This window comes from Apis mellifera, linkage group LG6 (assembly GCF_003254395.2).
Source record: "Apis mellifera strain DH4 linkage group LG6, Amel_HAv3.1, whole genome shotgun sequence".
Taxonomy (NCBI): domain Eukaryota; kingdom Metazoa; phylum Arthropoda; class Insecta; order Hymenoptera; family Apidae; genus Apis; species Apis mellifera.
This window is the reverse complement of record NC_037643.1, coordinates 8,498,727-8,517,409: the sequence shown is the minus strand read 5'-3', so window position 1 is coordinate 8,517,409 and position 18,683 is coordinate 8,498,727. Positions and strand designations below refer to the sequence as shown.

The 18,683-nt window shown below is 22.1% G+C and overlaps 4 protein-coding genes across 8 annotated transcripts; 2 read left to right on the top strand and 2 right to left on the bottom strand.

Annotated features, from left to right (window-relative positions):
• Positions 1-7,267: 7,267 nt before the first annotated feature.
• Positions 7,268-9,298, bottom strand: LOC725301 (zinc finger protein 888). The gene is made up of 5 exons (XM_001121169.5): positions 9,075-9,298; positions 8,517-8,694; positions 8,340-8,443; positions 7,939-8,264; positions 7,268-7,847 (listed from the first exon to the last, which is right to left on the bottom strand). The coding sequence occupies exons 2-5, from the start codon at positions 8,691-8,693 to the stop codon at positions 7,396-7,398; spliced, it is 1,059 nt and encodes a 352-aa protein (XP_001121169.2). The 5' UTR covers position 8,694; positions 9,075-9,298; the 3' UTR covers positions 7,268-7,395.
• A 179-nt stretch (positions 9,299-9,477) lies between these two features.
• On the top strand, positions 9,478-12,134 carry LOC100578546. 3 transcript variants are annotated; one of them, XM_006565399.3, is made up of 6 exons: positions 9,478-9,637; positions 10,044-10,223; positions 10,467-10,689; positions 10,792-11,288; positions 11,371-11,562; positions 11,627-12,134. In XM_006565399.3, exons 2-6 carry the CDS (start codon positions 10,154-10,156, stop codon positions 11,878-11,880), a joined length of 1,236 nt encoding a protein of 411 aa, XP_006565462.1. In that variant the 5' UTR covers positions 9,478-9,637; positions 10,044-10,153; the 3' UTR covers positions 11,881-12,134. The 3 variants fall into 3 exon arrangements, with proteins under 3 accessions (XP_006565462.1, XP_006565464.1, XP_006565463.1); XM_006565401.3 differs by having other exon boundaries at positions 10,363-10,689; XM_006565400.3 differs by lacking the exon at positions 9,478-9,637 and having other exon boundaries at positions 9,866-10,223.
• LOC725217 (uncharacterized protein PFB0145c) lies at positions 11,980-15,320 on the bottom strand. Of its 2 annotated transcripts, none has more exons than XM_006565398.3 (5): positions 15,167-15,320; positions 14,859-14,903; positions 12,425-14,534; positions 12,292-12,319; positions 11,980-12,154 (listed from the first exon to the last, which is right to left on the bottom strand). In XM_006565398.3, exons 1-5 carry the CDS (start codon positions 15,218-15,220, stop codon positions 12,133-12,135), a joined length of 2,259 nt encoding a protein of 752 aa, XP_006565461.1. In that variant the 5' UTR covers positions 15,221-15,320; the 3' UTR covers positions 11,980-12,132. The 2 variants fall into 2 exon arrangements, with proteins under 2 accessions (XP_006565461.1, XP_001121093.2); XM_001121093.5 differs by having other exon boundaries at positions 11,980-12,143.
• A 445-nt stretch (positions 15,321-15,765) lies between these two features.
• LOC100576836 lies at positions 15,766-17,223 on the top strand. Of its 2 annotated transcripts, none has more exons than XM_026441121.1 (4): positions 15,766-16,080; positions 16,426-16,647; positions 16,749-16,955; positions 17,053-17,223. In XM_026441121.1, the coding sequence occupies exons 1-4, from the start codon at positions 15,942-15,944 to the stop codon at positions 17,199-17,201; spliced, it is 717 nt and encodes a 238-aa protein (XP_026296906.1). In that variant the 5' UTR covers positions 15,766-15,941; the 3' UTR covers positions 17,202-17,223. The 2 variants fall into 2 exon arrangements, with proteins under 2 accessions (XP_026296906.1, XP_026296905.1); XM_026441120.1 differs by having other exon boundaries at positions 15,769-16,080; positions 17,050-17,223.
• Positions 17,224-18,683: the final 1,460 nt, after the last annotated feature.

Sequence of the window (18,683 nt, the reverse complement as noted above, 5' to 3'; positions counted from 1 at the left end):
TTTTATCAATTGATGATTTTTCTTTTAAAATTTTCTTAAGATCTGAAATTTTAAATCCTTTTTTGGTTTAATTATATTAATTTTTATCTGTACATTAATTTATATTATATAATTGTATTATATATATTTTTATTTCTATATTAAATATTTAATATCTTCAATTTTCATTTTCATTTTTATTATTTTTATAATTATCTATTCTAATAAAAAAACAAATATAGTAAAAATTGATTTATAAATTTTGTATTTTGTAAAATTATTATTAATCATATTATTTTTAAAATTTTATCTCAATAGTTTCTATTTCATAATAATTTTACAAATAAACGAACGTTTACATATCAGTATGAGAATTTTATAAATCAGTCATATAAACATAATGTCAAGATCTAGCGTTAAAGATATAATTACACAAATATACGAAAATATCGTTTTTTAATTTTTTTAACCGCTACTGTATATATTACATATTCATTGTGAGAAATGAAAAAAATGTAAGTTTATCTATTAGAGAAATTAATGTTTTATCTAGCGTCGTACTTAAATTAAATATAATATATCGTCGGTATATCACTGTCACTAAAAAAAATGAAAGAAAATATGAAAAAAGACTATCTTCATGATACTAGAAGGACGGAAAAATTCCAACTCTAAGCGCTCACATCATGTTGTGAATAAACATATCATACCTAATTAATATATTGAACAAAGAAGGAATATCATCGTTTAATATAATATAAATATGAGTCTATATATATTAAAAAAAATATATATATAAAGATTATAAATCTATATGCAAGAAGAATAGTTATTAAATGCATTATGTCGAACGAGCGTAGACCTACAAGTGGTAGGCCATTTTTCAATCTATTAAAGCAAAGAAATTATATTATACATATGTGTACATCCACGCACATGAGCATACGTATATACGTGTACACAATTCAACACATCTTTTTTTTTTTATTCTAATTCTAATTCCTTCGATAAAAAATCAACAACCAAATATTTCTCTTGGTTCACTTACAATCTACCAAAAAAGATCTGCGCCAAAAGACATAATAGAAGAAAAAGCATATGCAGCGAGTCATTTCGAATATATTTTAAATTATTAATTTTATCCTCTTCGTCGTGAGACACATAAAGGAGGAAAATTTCAATAAAATGTGAAAAGATCAAATCATTTGATACAACAATATATATATTAAATGATTTGATTTTTATAAGTATATATATATATATATATATATATATATGAAAATTTTCATGTTCGAAAAAAAAAATTCTGTAATTTGATTCTAGTGGTTATCCTAATTATCTATATTAATCTAAAAATGAAAATGAAAAAAGAGATAAAAAGTTGCGACATTTTCCTCCTGTGATATTTGAATTGCGATTTGTTCGTTCGTTTTTTTTTTTTTTTCAAAATTTCTAGTCCCCACGACTTATTCGCCGAGTTAGCAATCGTATGACATAATAATATTCTCGTAAACGTTGTTGGAACACGTTAATTGAAACGGCCAAATACTTAAATAACAATATTAACATAATATAACTATTATTCAATCGCGCAAGTCAATCATCTTCGTTAAGCAATAGTAATTCAACATCAATCGTTCAATGTCATTAAATATTTAAAAATGTATTATATTCGTACGTGAAAAATAACTCCACATGCTCATTCATTCTTGTATCTTGTATTTTCTTTCCTAATTCGCTCAACTATTTTAGTAAGATTGAATAGGAAAGTGATTGACTGGCATAATCAAAACAATAAGAATGATAATTACGAAGTTATATCATTTAAGCTAAAATATAACATCCCTTTTTCTTCTTCCCTTCATCTCGTGTTCCGACCGAAGCGCAAGATCACTTTTTTTCCCTTTTACACTTTTTCCTCTTAATCCATTTTCGTTTCATCTTTAATCTCGTGTAATGCTATTTTTTAACCTTGAGATTTCGGTCATGGTGCTATAATATCTGTACATATACTGTGGGAATCGTTACGTAATCATTGTACCATTATTATTAATATTATTCAAACTAATCGTATTCAATATGGTTATTATTATTATTATTTTATTATTTTGATATCATTGATACTCATATTTACATGAGCGTTGCGCCAAGTTATGAATTTGTTTCGTATTTTTGCATATAAATATTGGGAAACGCTACAAACAAAAAAAAAATGGCGGTCCTTTTAATTTTTTTTTAAGAGATAAAAATATATATAGCATATATTGTATATATATATGCTATGTATATATATATATTATAAATATATATATAGTATATTCCGCCCGTAAAACAGGACTCTGCAATAATCATGATTTTGTTTGATATTGATTCTATGATTGTATATTTATAGATAAGTTGTGCTCAAGCGTACATCTTGCGTACGCTGTATCACATATATTATACATACTCTTCTTTTTTATATAGGCGAGATATTGACTGCATATTATATTTATATTGAATGTTTTATAAATCATGAAACAGGAACTAAATATTTCTTATGATTCTAAAATAAATATATTTCTGAAATTAAATATTATACAGAATTCCTAACAAAACAGATAATAAAAAAATGGTAAATTAAAAAAATATCTTCTCAATAATATGTATATATTGTATATTGGTTAAATTATTCATAATCATTTTATATTCGATATAAGATCCTCAATTTTTTTTTCATTGATTTATGATTTATAAAACAATCGATATATACAATATATCGAAGTGATTAATATAATGATAACGATGGATGATGGCGTGCCAAGTGAGGCGGGAATTGTTCTTTAAAAGCAAAAAAAATATAATATTACATATATATGTATAAAATAATATAAACGACGATAATGATATTAAGATAAATAAGTACGACAAAACGACTGCTCTATACTGCTAAAGTACAAATGTTTCATTTTAATTGTTTTATAAAAAAGATATCGATTTGTTAGAAATTAGGTTTAATACGTGCACGCTCTGGCGCGCGATGTACGTTTAATTATATTTATTTGTTAATCACTCCCTCCTTGCCTCTCTCTCTCTCTCTCTCTCTCTCTCTCTCTCTCTCTCTCTCTCTCTCTCTCTCTCTCTGCATAAAACATAGTAATCCCTCCATCACGTGTCTTAACAACGCATGCGCAATGATACGCTCAAATTCACTCATTTCGCGTTTACTACGCGTTTAACCTCATACGCAACATGTACTCTTTCCTGCCGTACTTATGTATTTAAATTGCATGACATACAACATACAACATATTTTGGTAATAATATGAATGCATACAGATATAAAAAGATATAAAAATTTGTCGTTTTCGTCGTAACACACACAGACTTTGAATGGTCTCAAATAATACAGACAATCAGTATAATGATGTCTGACGATCGATACTGAACAGGGAATATAACTTGTAAACTTCAATAATACTTTTTTCTATACAACGTTTCCCAGTCATTTTCAATTAACTTGATATGGTAATATTTGATGTGTGTGATTCTCTCGCTATTATAATAACAATTATGATCATGAAAATATATTTTGTTCGTTCTAAAGCGTATGAAGATATAATATTATAGAATAAAGTTGTTTAAAAAAAAATGTATATAATATAAAGAAAGCCTCGATTATTGAAAATTGATTTAAAAATAAAAAGAACATTTCTATAAAAGAGAACTTTTTGCAAAATATCTGTAAAATTTATAGATTGGGAAACGTTGATTTATTTAATCAACATACGACAATAATACGTAATATTATTTTGTTATAAAACAACGAATTGTTTAAAAAGATTACTTAAAATATAGCAATATTCAATATCTTTGTTCCTAAAAAAGAATGATTTCAATTATTTTTATGTTATTGTAAGATGTTTAATTGATTTATGGTCAAAATATTAATGCAATATATATTTTTAAAAAAATTTTGTTTTAATTCAAAATATAATTATTATCAAACAAAAATATAAAAAAATATTTTTCTAATTAAAAAAAAAAGATACTAATCTTACTACTCTACTGTGAATAATTCCAAGTAAAAATACATAAAATAAATTTAATATTATACATATTCAATAAATACGTTATTATTGTCGTTGCTTGATTCCATCATATATCCAATGTTGTATTTCTAATTCATTCATGGATATTTATTAAATATATTTTTTGTTTTATATAATGCTTCACTCATGCTGGTACTTAATCGCATCAATATCATTTCATCCGATATTCGAATGATTTCTAATATTTCAGAATATATTCACCAATCCAAATAACGATTCAATCCATTAAATTAATACATTTCCAATATAATGTGTTTTCCCTATTTCCTATTAGATGAATTAATTTATCATTACAATTAATACACGCTTATGTTCAGACAAATATTATATTAATGCGAAATATTAGATGTATAAATAATAATTTTGAGAAAATTATATATGATATTTGATTTGTAAAATAAAATTAAGTATAATAAAATACGCAATTTAAACTAATTCAAATTAAAAAATCATGACGAATAGGGAAAGCAATGAAAAAAATAAAATAATTATCTGAAATAAGAATTGAAACGTATGAAATAATAATTTGAATCTATTGCAATTATGTTATCTGAAATTTTGATATCAAGGAAATTCAATGGAAAACAATTATGCTATCGCAATGCATTTCGTTCTAATAAATGCGCAAGAAAATAAGGAAACAAAATATGTATATCTTTATAATACATACCGTCACAATAATCGATTAATATTTTATATTTTTTCCTGTAAGACAAAAGTTTGTCCATTTTAGCTCTTTGCAAATGTGCGCATATCAACCGTATTTTTGTAAAACTTCTAGAAATTAATTTTATCCAAAATTCACGCTGCCGATAGTTCGTCTCATAAAATTGTTTTGCAATGAATCGCGATAAAAAATGGATTAAATCGCAGAGAGTTAAAATATATGGACGAAATTTGTCAACGGTAGAATGCTTGACCATTTGAGTGCAAATAATCATGATTGCATTCCTCGATACTTGGACAAAAATACGAAAAGCACGATATGCTTCTCATATTTCTACCAATATAAAACAATTGTTGAATGCAATTAAGCAATATCGCACGTCCGGCAGTTGTCTTTTTATTGACAAAATTGTTCGTGATTCACTGTTATTTGATCAGTATCAATTAATAAACTTTTTAAATAGTGTTAAAAAATAAAGGCAACATTTCTTTCTATCTTAAATCCTTCAATCCTAATTCCTAAAACTCTCTTTTCTATTTAAAATTTTAACTTTAAATACATATAAAATAATTCTGCACTCAAATGGTTCAATCGACAATTATCGCGATAACAAGATCGATAATCATGTTAAGATCGTTTTGCAGTAAACAAAGTAAGTCAAAACGATCAGACTGAAATTAACGTAAAGTATAATAAGTTTATTATTATTAACTAAAAATCAAGCGCATATTTTTTAGTAAACATTGCTAATAGAATAATACTATAAATGAATTAAAATTTTTTATGTTAGATATATAATATTCATAGGAGGCAATTAGAAAACATCAAGTTTCCTAATTGTTGATATTTATAATTATATTGCTTCTTTTATATTTTTGCTCATTTGTTATAAAAAAATGAAATATTAAATTATTAATCATTTGTGCAATTATCTTAATAATTTATCAATTATTTCGATTTTTTATACGATTATCTGAATATAATTATTTAAAATTGTTTTAGAGGTTAGAATTACTCGAAATATCTTTTGTAAAATGTGTCAACGGAAAGATATACAAAAAAATAAGATATAATATTATGAAAGTTACTACTAAATGTAATTATTGTCAAAATATTTCCATAAAATTGTATTAATTGATATTCTGTTAATTTCTTTTCTAGTATTAATAGTTAAAAATATTTTTTGTATCACAATGTTTTATATTTTCTATGCGTGCTTTCATAGCATAAGCGGACTAATACGAGTATTCATTCATATTTAGATATTCATACTATCCGGATATAAAATACATATAATACAAATGTGTAAAGTAATATTTGTTACCTGAATAAGTACCTGAGTTATTTTAGCTTTCGAAATGTAAAATTATTTACAAAACTAGATAAACAGGAATTTAACATAATAAACAAAAAATATTTAAGGAATATTTTTTAAATAAGAATATAATTTATATCCAAATCAGTAATTATTTAATATAATTTTAAATATTATTATTAGGAATATTAGTTTTATTCGGATAATATGAGTATCCATTGCTTGGAATATGCATTAAACTATTTTATATAATAATTGATATATAAAAATTTAATTTTATAATCTTAACAATGGAATGTTTTCTTGCGTTTATATTTACATAAAATATATTTTTTTATTATGTTTGTGCCAATTATAATTTTTTATTTAATATAATTAAGTAAAAAAACAAATAAATAAAAATAATTTTACTATATATGAACTATATCATATTTAAATTAAATGAGAAATTAAATTTGAAATTATGATTAATGGCACAAAATAAAATGAATTACAAATACTATACTTAAATTTAGAATATAAATTAAAATTATTTTATGAAAAATTTTTAAATTATTATAAATAATTTTTTATAAATGAATAATATGAATATAATTTATTAGTTATAAAATAAAAACAAGAAATATTATAAATAAAAATAATGAATAATTATATTATAAAATGAAAATTAAAAAATAATTTTAATATTAATAGATTAATAGATTTATATTAATTACAATTATATATAAAATATGTTTGAATATATTCAATATTTTCAACAAATAACTTTATTAAAATACTAAAATATATATATATTATTTTATAATTATAAATTGAAAGACTTTTTTGGCATTTATAGCTTTTTTGTAGATTCACAACTAAAATTTAACTTTAGCTTATTGCTACTAAGTTTTGATACATATATTTATTCTCATGTTATTCATTAAATAGAATATTTATGTTATAAGTAAAAATATAAAATATTTTTTAAAAAATTTTATAATTATGAAGAATTCAGTCTTTATAAAAATATTTTTATTCTCTTAAAATAAAATTAGATATATAGATATATAGATATAATAGATATAATAAGAAAAAAAAAATGCTAATCAATTTCTGTGAATTCAAAAGAAAAAGTACTAAAAAATTATTTTATTTTTCAAATTGAGGCTTCAGGATTCTATATAAGATTCCATAGCTTTGAAAAAGATATATTTCAATATTTTAGTATTGCAGCTAATTTTATCTAAGATTTATTGGTATATTGATACATTAAAAAAGTCTACTGTGTTAAATAATAAAAATACTACAAATCAATAATTTAATACATAATACATAAATAATTTTTTGTTTTATTAAAAAAATTAATCACAATCTAAATCATCATTTGGTACCATTTTAAATTGTTCATATATTATATCTTTTTTTCTTTCTAATATCATCTTTTCCATTTCTGGTGATAAATTAATTCCAATTAATTTGGATACCATACTTTTTTTAGGTAATCCAGCATCTTTTCGTTTTTTGCGCAATTTTTTTGATTGTTTTATTCTTTTTTCTGACATGTGTAATTTCTGAATATGTTCAGCTAATCTTTTTTTATTTACAATCTTTATTTTACATATATCACACTCATATTTTTCTCCTAAATGATAAGTTCGTATATGCTGTTTTAAATTGCAATTAAAATAATAAACTCGCGGACATTTTTCATATGGACAAGATAAAACAGATCTATTTTCCATATGAACTTTTGAATGAATTTTTAAGTGTCGTTTGGTCAAAAATATTTTATCACAATCCTTGCATTTGTGATCTAAAATATATTTTTAAAAAATATATTATATTTAGTTGCAATTAAATATTTTTTTCAAATTAAATTATGTATAAAAAATATAAATACTTACCACGTACATGCTGAGTTTTTATATGAGCACAAAGAAGCAACCATTTTTTAAAAACTTCATTACATTCAGGCATATTGCATAAATATTGTTTATCATTTTTCTTATGAGTTGATTCATGTCTTTTAAATTTTGTTAAATTTGTAAAATTTTTATCACACTCATTGCACTTATATGAAACTAAATGTTGTGTTGTCATATGTATCTTCAATTGATATTTTTTTGTAAAAGTTTCATTACATTTTTTACAAGTCAATCTGTCATGAATTCTTTTATAATGACGTTTCAAATTATCTCGATTACTAATATATAATGAGCATTCTGGACACCTTAAATAGAAAATATAATAATATATCAAAAATTCAAATGTAAAACAATAAAGCTAATAAGATAGATATATTTACTTATATAATGCCTTTTGTATACTATGGCTCTTCATATGACGTTTTAAGTGACAATTATTAGTATAGGCTTTATCACATCCTGGATAATTACATTTATAATTTTTCTAAAAATAAATGAATCATAGTTATTTAAATTAAATTATTAAAATAATCTAAATCTTAAAATATTAATATTACTTCTCCAGTATGAAATCTAATATGCCTTTGTAATCTGGATGGTCTATAAAAAGCCAAGTTGCATCCAACAAAACTACATTTATATGGTTTTTCTCTTTCTGTAGTTTTAATGTTTTTTACCTCACTTTCAAATTCAGATAAAACACTATCTGTTTCTGAATCTTTATTACGTCCCATCCTGCATTAAATTATTTCCTTTAAAACATACAAATTATTGTACACAAAATTTTTTTTAATTTTTATTTTAATCATAGAAATTATTCATAGTAATATTTGTTTGTTGTATTCAATTATGTATAAATATATATTTTTATGTTTATATAGTTATATTTATGTTATAAATTTTATCTTATATCATAAAAATTTTCTTTTATTATTTATTTTCTTTTATTATTTTAACTTAAATTCATTACTATAATAAATAAATAATATCAAATGATAAAATTTCATATATTTTATTCTTTTATTTTTATAAAAAATAATTGAAATATTATTTTTTTATTATTTAGCATGTACAAATATATATATACAAAAAAGTTTATCTGTATACAGTCTTACTTTATAAATTTCTAATATTGAAAATGGCACTAAATAATAATAGATTCTAGAGATCATAAGCAGGGTTGCCAGAAATAAGAAAAAAATATTTAGAAAATATAAATGAAATACAATAATAATGAAAAAATAGATTAGAATCATTGAGTGAGAATTTAAAAACTGATAATATAATGATGCGATATAATATTATAAATAGAAATATCTTTCTAAATATCATTATAGAAATGATACTGATTTTTAATTCTTATTCTATTTTACACTTTGTTTTTGAACAGATGTTTTTAGCACACAAGAGATGGCGCTGATTATCAATTCTATTTTTTCTATTTTTTTTCTTGTCTATATTAGTTTTATTAATGTTCTCTCATAATCTGATTCCATAATTTTTATTCTATCTCTGTTCTTTTTTTTACTATTTGTTTTTTTTATTTGTACTTGCTCTATAAAATTTAGGTGTGGTGACTTTGATATCTAATTTTATTATCTCCTTTATCTAACTTATCAATTAAAATCTTAATAGAATATTCGATTCATATATTTTTCGATTCATATTTTTATATATTGTAAGTATATGTTACGTGTTATATATTTTATTTTTGTATATTTATTATATAATGATATATTTATGTTATATATATTTTATATTTATATAAATTTAATTTCTATATTGAATGTATAAAAATAAATATAAGAAATTCAAATTAAAATAATCTTTACGTAAGATAAACTTATTTTTGAAAGATATGTCTTCTTCGATTTTTTTAATATATTTGATTGCATCAACTTTTAATGTAATTGATTAAATAATAAGTATAATTTCAATATTAACTATTCTAAATCATAGAAGACATATCAAACTTTGATTTGCACAATTGATATTTCAAAACATAGAACACAAAATCGCATTAAATGTTAAATCTAGCTTATATTTCATCTATAGTAGTTTTTATTATTTTTTCTCTATTTTAGGGAATTCTAGCAATGTTGGTCCCTAAACAAGAAAGTGCTATAGTTTATTGTTATACTACCTTATATTTATTATTCTGAGTATTTCATATATATATATAGATTCATAATTTATGTATTTATTTTCATCAATCTTCACAAGATGGCATAAAATATATTTTAGCTATATGATCTTATACTGTGGTAATAATCTTGTGAAAAAAATTATATTATATTGATATATTAATCTTATCATATTATTATAAAATATGGGAAAGAAAAGTACAGTGTAATATTTATAATACAAAATTATATATTCTTTATTTTGTATTATTTTTTGCAGTTATACACCTTATATATCCTATTTTGTATCCTAACCTTGATTCCTATTAAAAAAAATTATTGTCATTAGTCCAATGGCAAATATAACTTCAATGTTGTCAATAGGACAACGACATGATATTTGTTCTGAAGATATTACCAACAATTGCACAAATGTAACTGTTTCTGATACTGGTAATGACTATAATAATTCAAAACTTTTGGAAGAGTTACAATGTTTTGTATGTGATGCAAAGATTCAAGGACGTCATTATTCTTTGGCTACATGTAGAACACAAATATCAAGAACTAGAGTAATAGAAAAACTTGGAGAATTAGTTGGTGAAAGGTAGTATTTTATTGCAGTTATTATGTGAGCATTATACACATTTCAGTATCATTGTATTTAAATTAAATGTATTATAATTATCCTTTTTATATGAAAATATAGATATATGGTAGTAATATCAGAAGATGATGTAATTTGTCGAAGTTGTGCTAATCTTATTAATACACTTGATAGACTTGATGTTGAAATGTGTAATGTACGTGATAATGTTTTGAGATTTTTGGAGCAAAAATATTCTTTGGAAAAAGGAGAACTTCTTGGTAATAGTGAGAAACAAAAGCGTTCTCAACCACCACAGATAACAAAATGTAACAGTCAAACTGTAACTACTTATCAAAATAGGAAAGATGTTATTTTATCTTCAAATATTACTGAAAAGCCCAAACATAAAAAAAGTAATATTTGGTTGCAATGTGATAAATGTCAATATACCACACTTCATAATTCATTTATGGTCCATCACATTAGAGATCACATTAAACAAAAAATATTTTGTGATAAATGTGGTGTACAATTTTATGAAAGTCAACAAGAATCACATGATTGTAATGTGAAAGAACATATAAATGATCAGGCTAGAGTTCAAGATAAACAAACAGGTTTTCTAAAATATTTACTTTTCTATAATTCTATAATTGTTTGCTTCTGTGGTCAATAAATTATATTCTAAATGTCTTTCAGAATCATCTTTGAAAGATATTGATGAAACTATACTGGATATTCCAATTTTGGAAAAAAGTATACAACAAAATGTACCAATTATGACTATTGAAACATATTCAGAATCACAAATTTCAAATCGTAATGAAAATATTCCTATAATAAGATTATCAAATTCTGAAAATTTATCAATACAAAATATTTTAACTTCTGGTAAGAATTTAAGGTTCATGTTTAATTAGAAAACATTTTATTATAAAATGTTTTTTAATTGTAGATAATATTTCTGCAACTGGTCAACCAATATATGTACGTATTTTACAACCTGTTGAAATTAATGAAACACCAACACATTCCTCAGTGATGGCATCACATTCTGATGGTATCACAGATTTAGCTATAAAACTTAAAGACAATTCTGAAAAACAAATTTTAACATTAACAGAAGATGGTAATTTGGAAATGGCAGAAATAGCTTGTTGGAATGATATACAATCATCTGAATCACAATCTAATATAATGTTTCAATAATTTAGTTTATTAAATTAGATTTATATTTAATTTAACTATTTTTATTAATATCAAATAACAGTTATTTATATTTAATATAACATATATGTTTTTTTTTAACTTAAACAAAATCAGCATGCACTTTCAATATGTTGATTTCTTATTTTGTTTTTTCACTGCTGTTTATTTGAAAACTACTTTATTTGTTTAATAATTTCCAATCCTCTGTCTTTGATTCCATTTAAGATGATGTAGTCTGTTAGCTTGTGTTTGTTATTTAGATCCTAAATGGAAACTAAACATAAATATAAACAATATTTATGAAACAAAAATGGAATTTTACATTTTAGTATAAGATATATAATTTTATATTATATAAATATTATGTCGTATATTTTATTTGAAAAATTCGAAAATACATATTAAACTTACTTGCTGTGACTAAAATTCTTTGCATTACCTATAACAAAAATTATTTATAAAATTCGTTTACATTTTCTTTAATATTTAACGTGACATATGTAATAGTTATTGCTTAATAGTTATTGTAAAATATTTATATTACCTATAAGTATATTTTTTACATTATCATTGAAATAATGCACAGCGTCGGAAACCTTGTGAACTGAATTCTGAAGTCCATCAAATATGTTTTTTATATTATTTTTCGTATCATTTATTCCATTTTGTATAGCATCTTTTACATCATGAAAAATATTAGAAGTAACATTATTGACATTATTAATTATATTTCCAATAGCATCATTAGTATCATTGAGAATGACATCAATAGTATCATGAACATTATTCAAAACATTATTTATTATAGATCTAGAATCTTTTGAAATATGATGAATTATTTCTTTTAAATTTTTTTCAGAAGAAGACGTAATATTTTCAATATCTTTTAATGAATTTTTTGTAATGTTTTTAATATTATTAAGAACATTAAAAACTTCATTTTCAACTTGATTAGTTATATTATGAACATCTTCTTTGACATTGTTTAAAAGATTGTTGGCATCTTTCCTTAATTCAGTCAAAGTATTATTCAAAATAACGGCTGTATTTTCTTTAATGTCTTCGATTGTATTTGTCGCTTCTGCTACAACTTGAGCAGACTCTTGTATGATTTTCTGTATTTTTTCTTTAATTATATTTGTTACGTGGTTTATAATCTCGGAAGTTTTATTTTGGATATATCCCAAAGTATCGTTTATGTCATGCTCCAAATTATCAAGAACATTGGTAACATTTTTAATAATTTCTTTTATTTTATCTCTAATAATTTTTTTAGCCTGTGAAGCTTCTCCTTTTAGTTCATCAAGATTATTTTTAAGATGTTGTAATTGTTCTTGAGTTTTATTCTTAAGACCAATTACAATTTTCGTGACTTCTTGTTTTACTTGTTCCACATTATTTTCAATCGTTTGCGTTATATTGTGTAAGAATACTCCATTTTTAGATTTAATATTTTTAATATCGTTCTTGACATTGTCAATAATATCTAATATAGAACTCTTCGCATATTGATAAATATTTGAAATATCATCTTTTATTTCATCTACAAGTCGAGAAATATTTTGCTTGGCTTGTTCAAATTGTTCTTCAAGAATTTCTTCAGTTTCTTTTAAAGTATTAGCAGTTTGATTGGCAATTTGAGATAATTTTTCATTCAAATCATCTATAACTTCAATCACTTTTTCTTTGACTTCTTCAACATCATCTTCAATTTCTTGTCGAAATTTTTTTGCTGCCTCTTTGATCTCAAATACTGTATTGTTTACAATCTCTTTTACTTCATTTGTAATTTTGGTAATATTTTGTTTGATTTCTTCTATATTTTCATTCAGCGCTTCTGAAACTTTATGAAGAAGTTCATTGGTTTCGTTTTTCAAATTTTTTATCGAATCTGTTATCTTATTTATAATATCTTCTGCATTTTTTCCTATTGATTGAAGATCTTTTTTCGTTTCTTGCCATATTTCTGCAACTTTTTTTTCGATCTTTTGTAATTCGTTTAATGTAACATTTTTCACTTCACTTAAAATATATTTGGTTTTATTTTCAGCTTCATTTATCGCATTTTCCAGAGAATGAGTAGTATTTTTTAATTTTTCATAAGTTTCTTCAAAGAATTTTTTAAATTCCTCGCGTATTTCTTGCGAGATATTATTTCCGTTTGCTTCAAGTTTAGATAGATCATTTTTCAATTTTCTGTAAGCTTTCAAAAGTTCCTTCTTAGATGCTTCTGTCTCATTTTGTACAATATCTCTAACATGTTCGAAGACATTATGGGTTTTATTGTTAAAATTATTTAGAATATTTTTTATATTACTAGTAATATTTTGAAAATTCGCTTTGGAATTATTTTCGATTGAGTTAAGTTTGTCTTTTACACTTTCCCAAATATGTGTAGATTCGTTTGCTACTTCTCTCAGCTCATTTTCAAATATATCCTCTACAGATTCTATAAGTTTTTCCAAATCATCAGTAAGCTGAGAATTTTTTTTCTTAAAATCAGATAAATTTTGGTTGTCATCATTGTTTTCATTGCTTCCACTATTACTGTCATTGTCATTATCATTGTCACTATTACTATTATTGTCACTGTCATTGTCACTATTACTGGCATTGCTAGCTTCCTGCGAGTTTGCTTGAGAGCTGTCATCAAGCTGTGACAAGATTTTTCATTAAAATTTATATTAAAAATTTTTCATTTTATTTTATTTTATTATCAGTTCAAGAAAACTAAATATATTCGATTATTTAAAAAACTTTATTTAATATATGATCTCTTATTAAATTCTATATAAAAAATGAACAAATATATTTTAAATGAAATATGATATTATTAATGTAAAGAAAGAGAAAGCTAATATTAATATAAAATGAATTTTATTATTCAAAATATTAATTAATTTAAATTTTTATCAATATTATTAATTATTATAATTTATTATATATAAAAATCGTTAGAATTATTAATTAATACATACCTTAACAACATTTTTTAATTGACCCTTTACATCAAACGTAAATGCCTATATTAATAAATTTTATGAAAAATAATTTCTAAATATAAAAATATTTTTTAAAAAGGAAAGAAAATCATTAATTTACAATAAAAATTACTAATTAAAATAATGATACAATTTATTACGAAAAATATATTGGAAGATGGAAAATTATTGGAATATTAAATAAGCAATGTTAAATAAGTTAAAAATAAATAATGAAAAAATTATATAGTAATTTATTTTCGAAATATTTTCAACAGTATTATAAAATAGGATATTATACGTACAAAAACAGCAGTAATGCCGAAGATGATGAAAATTGGTAAAAATTTAAACATCATATTTGATGCTTATGCTTGTACTCAAACTTTAAATGAAGTAAGAAAAATGTATGCCGTGATTCAAATGTGACAACAATTTATATATATATGATAAGAGTATGATTGGCATCTGTATAAATAAAAAACAATTAAAAGTGGTATTAAAACATTAAAAGAATTTGATAATAATATTTATTCATTATTACGACTGATAAATTATACGCTTTATCTAATTCAAATAATTCATTAATTTCCTTTTCTTTGAAAATCAAATACATAAAATATGCGTTAAATAAAAGTGAATAATATTATATTAGAAATCATTATTAAAAATGTTTATTATTAAAAATGTTTTTAAAAGTTAAAATTATATTTTCGTATTTTTTCTTAATATTTAATTGATTTTGAAATTTAAATTTGCCGCATTATCATTCTTTTTTTTTAAGATATATAATGTAATTCATTCATTATATATATAGTTAAAAATTATTAGATTTTATTTTAGAAATTGAATAAAAATATTTTGAAATAGACAATTTTATAATATTTCACTATTTAAACATGAAGAATATTTCAGAATAATTTTTAAGTTTAAGGTTATAAGTATTAGTAACATTTAGTGGTAGTCCAGTTTAGTGGTAACACTGTTACTTCAAAACTTAAATGGCTACGCTAAGTATTGTACGTTAAAATGTATTTTAATTTCATACATTAAAACAGACATAAAAATCACATATTAATAATGGAAGATTTTAATATTGATATCGCACATATTCTTCAGAATAGAGATTTTAGTATAATACAAAAATTAAAATCATATTATTCTAATATTCAAACAAAAATTGCCGCTAAAGTTGAAGATGCAACTACGTATAAAATTGGTATGTATATGTGTGTGTGTGTGTGTGTGTGTGTGGTGTGTGTGTGTGTGTGGTGTGTATATTATGTATGTATATATTATTTATTTATTTATATAATAAATATATTATATATATTAACATAATAATCGATTCATTTTATCTCATAAAAAAAAAATACAAAAAACATATTAGAGATGTAATAAAAAAATATTTTTTTTTAATCTGTTTGTAATGTAATAAATATAAAAATGTATGTATCATAGATTTATTTTTTCTTATTAAATTTTTAAAAGTAAATAATTTGTCTAATATATAATAAATAATAATTTGATAATAATAATATTTCTCTATTCCTTTTTTTTTTAGAATTTATTGAGAAAAGAACACAAAATGATAATAAAATATCAGAATTACAACAGGAAGTGGAAAGTTTAAAATCTGAGATAGATGCAACAGATTTACAACAAAAAATCGTAGATAAAAAAATTGCCAATATAATAGAAGAACAAAAAAATTTAGAAGAAGAAGTTAACAAAACAAAATCAAGAAGAAATAGTTTATCTATTGAAATTGTTGAATTAAATGAAGGTATTTTCTATAATTAGATATAATATAATATAATATAATATAATATAATATATATATATATATAATTTTACAATATTGCAACTTTTGATATATTATTTTAGAATCAAAGAAAAGAAAAGAAGAAAAGTTATTAAAATGGAAAAGTATTAAATGTGCTTGTCAAACTTATAAACAATATTTAGATTTTCGAATACGTTTAATCAATAACAAAGAACAAGAACAAATTAAAGTATCTTTTTTTATAAATGATACTAATATAAAAGATGAATATTTTGTACTATTACTTAATCATAATGATCAATGGAAAGGTATGACATATTTGTTTCTAAAAATTATAAATTTATAATATGAATTAATAGTTAATAATTAATATGTATACATAAATAATTTTATATATTTCAGTAGAAGAAATTCATCCCACACTTAAAACTGAACATTTAACAGATTTTAAAGAAATTATTGATTTTTCTAAGCAAGTAGAAATTTCAAATATAATTGCATTTCTTTGTAAACTTAGGCATATTTTTCTTCAGTATTATTTAAATATAAAGTAAAACTAAAATCTTAGATATATTAGTAAATAAATAATATTTGTTTAAATAATTAATATTTTTTAATGTTTTTTATGTAGTTAATTATTTTATAGCACTGTTTTAATAAAACTATAATATAATAAAATTAATACAAATTAATAAATTTTACAACAAGAATTAATATCTGAATAGTTTTATTATATATAAAAAACTTCCAATACTATATATTACAAAATTTAACATTAATACGATCTTATTAAAATGTTCAATTATTAGTAATTACAATATTTCTGATATTATTATGAATATTGTGCCATTATATCATGTCTTAATATATTATGTTCTTATAAAAACAATAAATTGCTAATCACAGTAATTTAAATTCTAAAATTATAAAAAAGTCTCTATTTGATTTTTATTTGTGTACATAGCATCTATAATATTATATATGTATGCTGAATTGTTAATTTTGTTAGATTGTTATTTATTAACTAACTTGATTTAAACTTAATTTTTTCTCCTTCTTTTTAAAATTGATTTTATTTAAAAAATATTTGGTTGATAAATTGTTTCAATTTTAAAATTAGCAATCGATATTAATATCTTTTGATAATGAATAAAATGAACAATAATGAATGAAATGTAACAGTCTGAATAAATTTTGGAAGATATTATTTTTTATTTGTATTAGAAAAATTCTAAAAATTTTATTTTTAAAATTTTTATTTTTATTTGAAAATATTAGATATATTTCAATTCATTAATTTACATCACTGTTGTTCTGATTATTCAAACAATCTTGAATGATAAAAATTTACTTATTCAAGTTCATCTAATATCTTGCGAAAATTTGAATCTTTCGCTTATCATACTTTACATTAATTCGTATATTAACATAACTACGTACGAAATATTTACGCGTCTTACTCGTACATGGAAAGGGCCAATTGATTATGTATGCGTAGCAGCACGTTGATAACAATTCATCCCTATTGGCACGAGTTAACGAGAGAGTCAATTGATCGCCCACTGCCAATCAGTCCATATCGCATACACAACGTAAGTTAACAGATTTCACTTACACTATTGACCTGCTCGATCGTTCATTTACTCGATCATTCAAGAATTTAATTAAAGATCGAAACGTCGACGATGGGAATTGATGCACTATTATGATGTATACTAGCCGTATTCACGTTGTCTATCGGTTTTGATACGATTAATACCTGTGCACAAATTTTTATCTATTATATTTAATTTAAAAATTCATTATTAACATAATATAATATAATATAATATAATATAATATAATAATATAATATAATATAATATAATATAATATAATATAAATGTGCAAATATTATTTTGGAAATTCTATATATTATCTTACACAATATAATTGTACACTAGATATTAGACATATTAACCGACGTCATTAATGAATAATCTAAAGCAACACAAAAAATGATACACAGTATGTCACATAAGCGTTATGGATAATAC

Coding starts and splice junctions, on each gene's coding strand:
- LOC725301 (XM_001121169.5), bottom strand. CDS start 8,693: ATGGGACGTAATAAAGATTCAGAAACAGATAGTGTTTTATCTGAATTT. Junction 8,444..8,516: donor TTAGATTTCATACTGGAGAA/GTAATATTAATA, acceptor ATTTATTTTTAG/AAAAATTATAAATGTAATTA. Junction 7,848..7,938: donor AAAAACTCAGCATGTACGTG/GTAAGTATTTAT, acceptor AATATATTTTAG/ATCACAAATGCAAGGATTGT.
- LOC100578546 (XM_006565399.3), top strand. CDS start 10,154: ATGTATTTATTTTCATCAATCTTCACAAGATGGCATAAAATATATTTT. Junction 10,224..10,466: donor CTATATGATCTTATACTGTG/GTAATAATCTTG, acceptor TGTTGTCAATAG/GACAACGACATGATATTTGT. Junction 11,289..11,370: donor AGTTCAAGATAAACAAACAG/GTTTTCTAAAAT, acceptor AATGTCTTTCAG/AATCATCTTTGAAAGATATT.
- LOC725217 (XM_006565398.3), bottom strand. CDS start 15,220: ATGATGTTTAAATTTTTACCAATTTTCATCATCTTCGGCATTACTGCT. Junction 14,904..15,166: donor TCGGCATTACTGCTGTTTTT/GTACGTATAATA, acceptor TTATTAATATAG/GCATTTACGTTTGATGTAAA. Junction 12,155..12,291: donor AAGAATTTTAGTCACAGCAA/GTAAGTTTAATA, acceptor ATTTATGTTTAG/TTTCCATTTAGGATCTAAAT.
- LOC100576836 (XM_026441120.1), top strand. CDS start 15,942: ATGGAAGATTTTAATATTGATATCGCACATATTCTTCAGAATAGAGAT. Junction 16,081..16,425: donor TGCAACTACGTATAAAATTG/GTATGTATATGT, acceptor TTTTTTTTTTAG/AATTTATTGAGAAAAGAACA. Junction 16,956..17,049: donor TCATAATGATCAATGGAAAG/GTATGACATATT, acceptor TATATATTTCAG/TAGAAGAAATTCATCCCACA.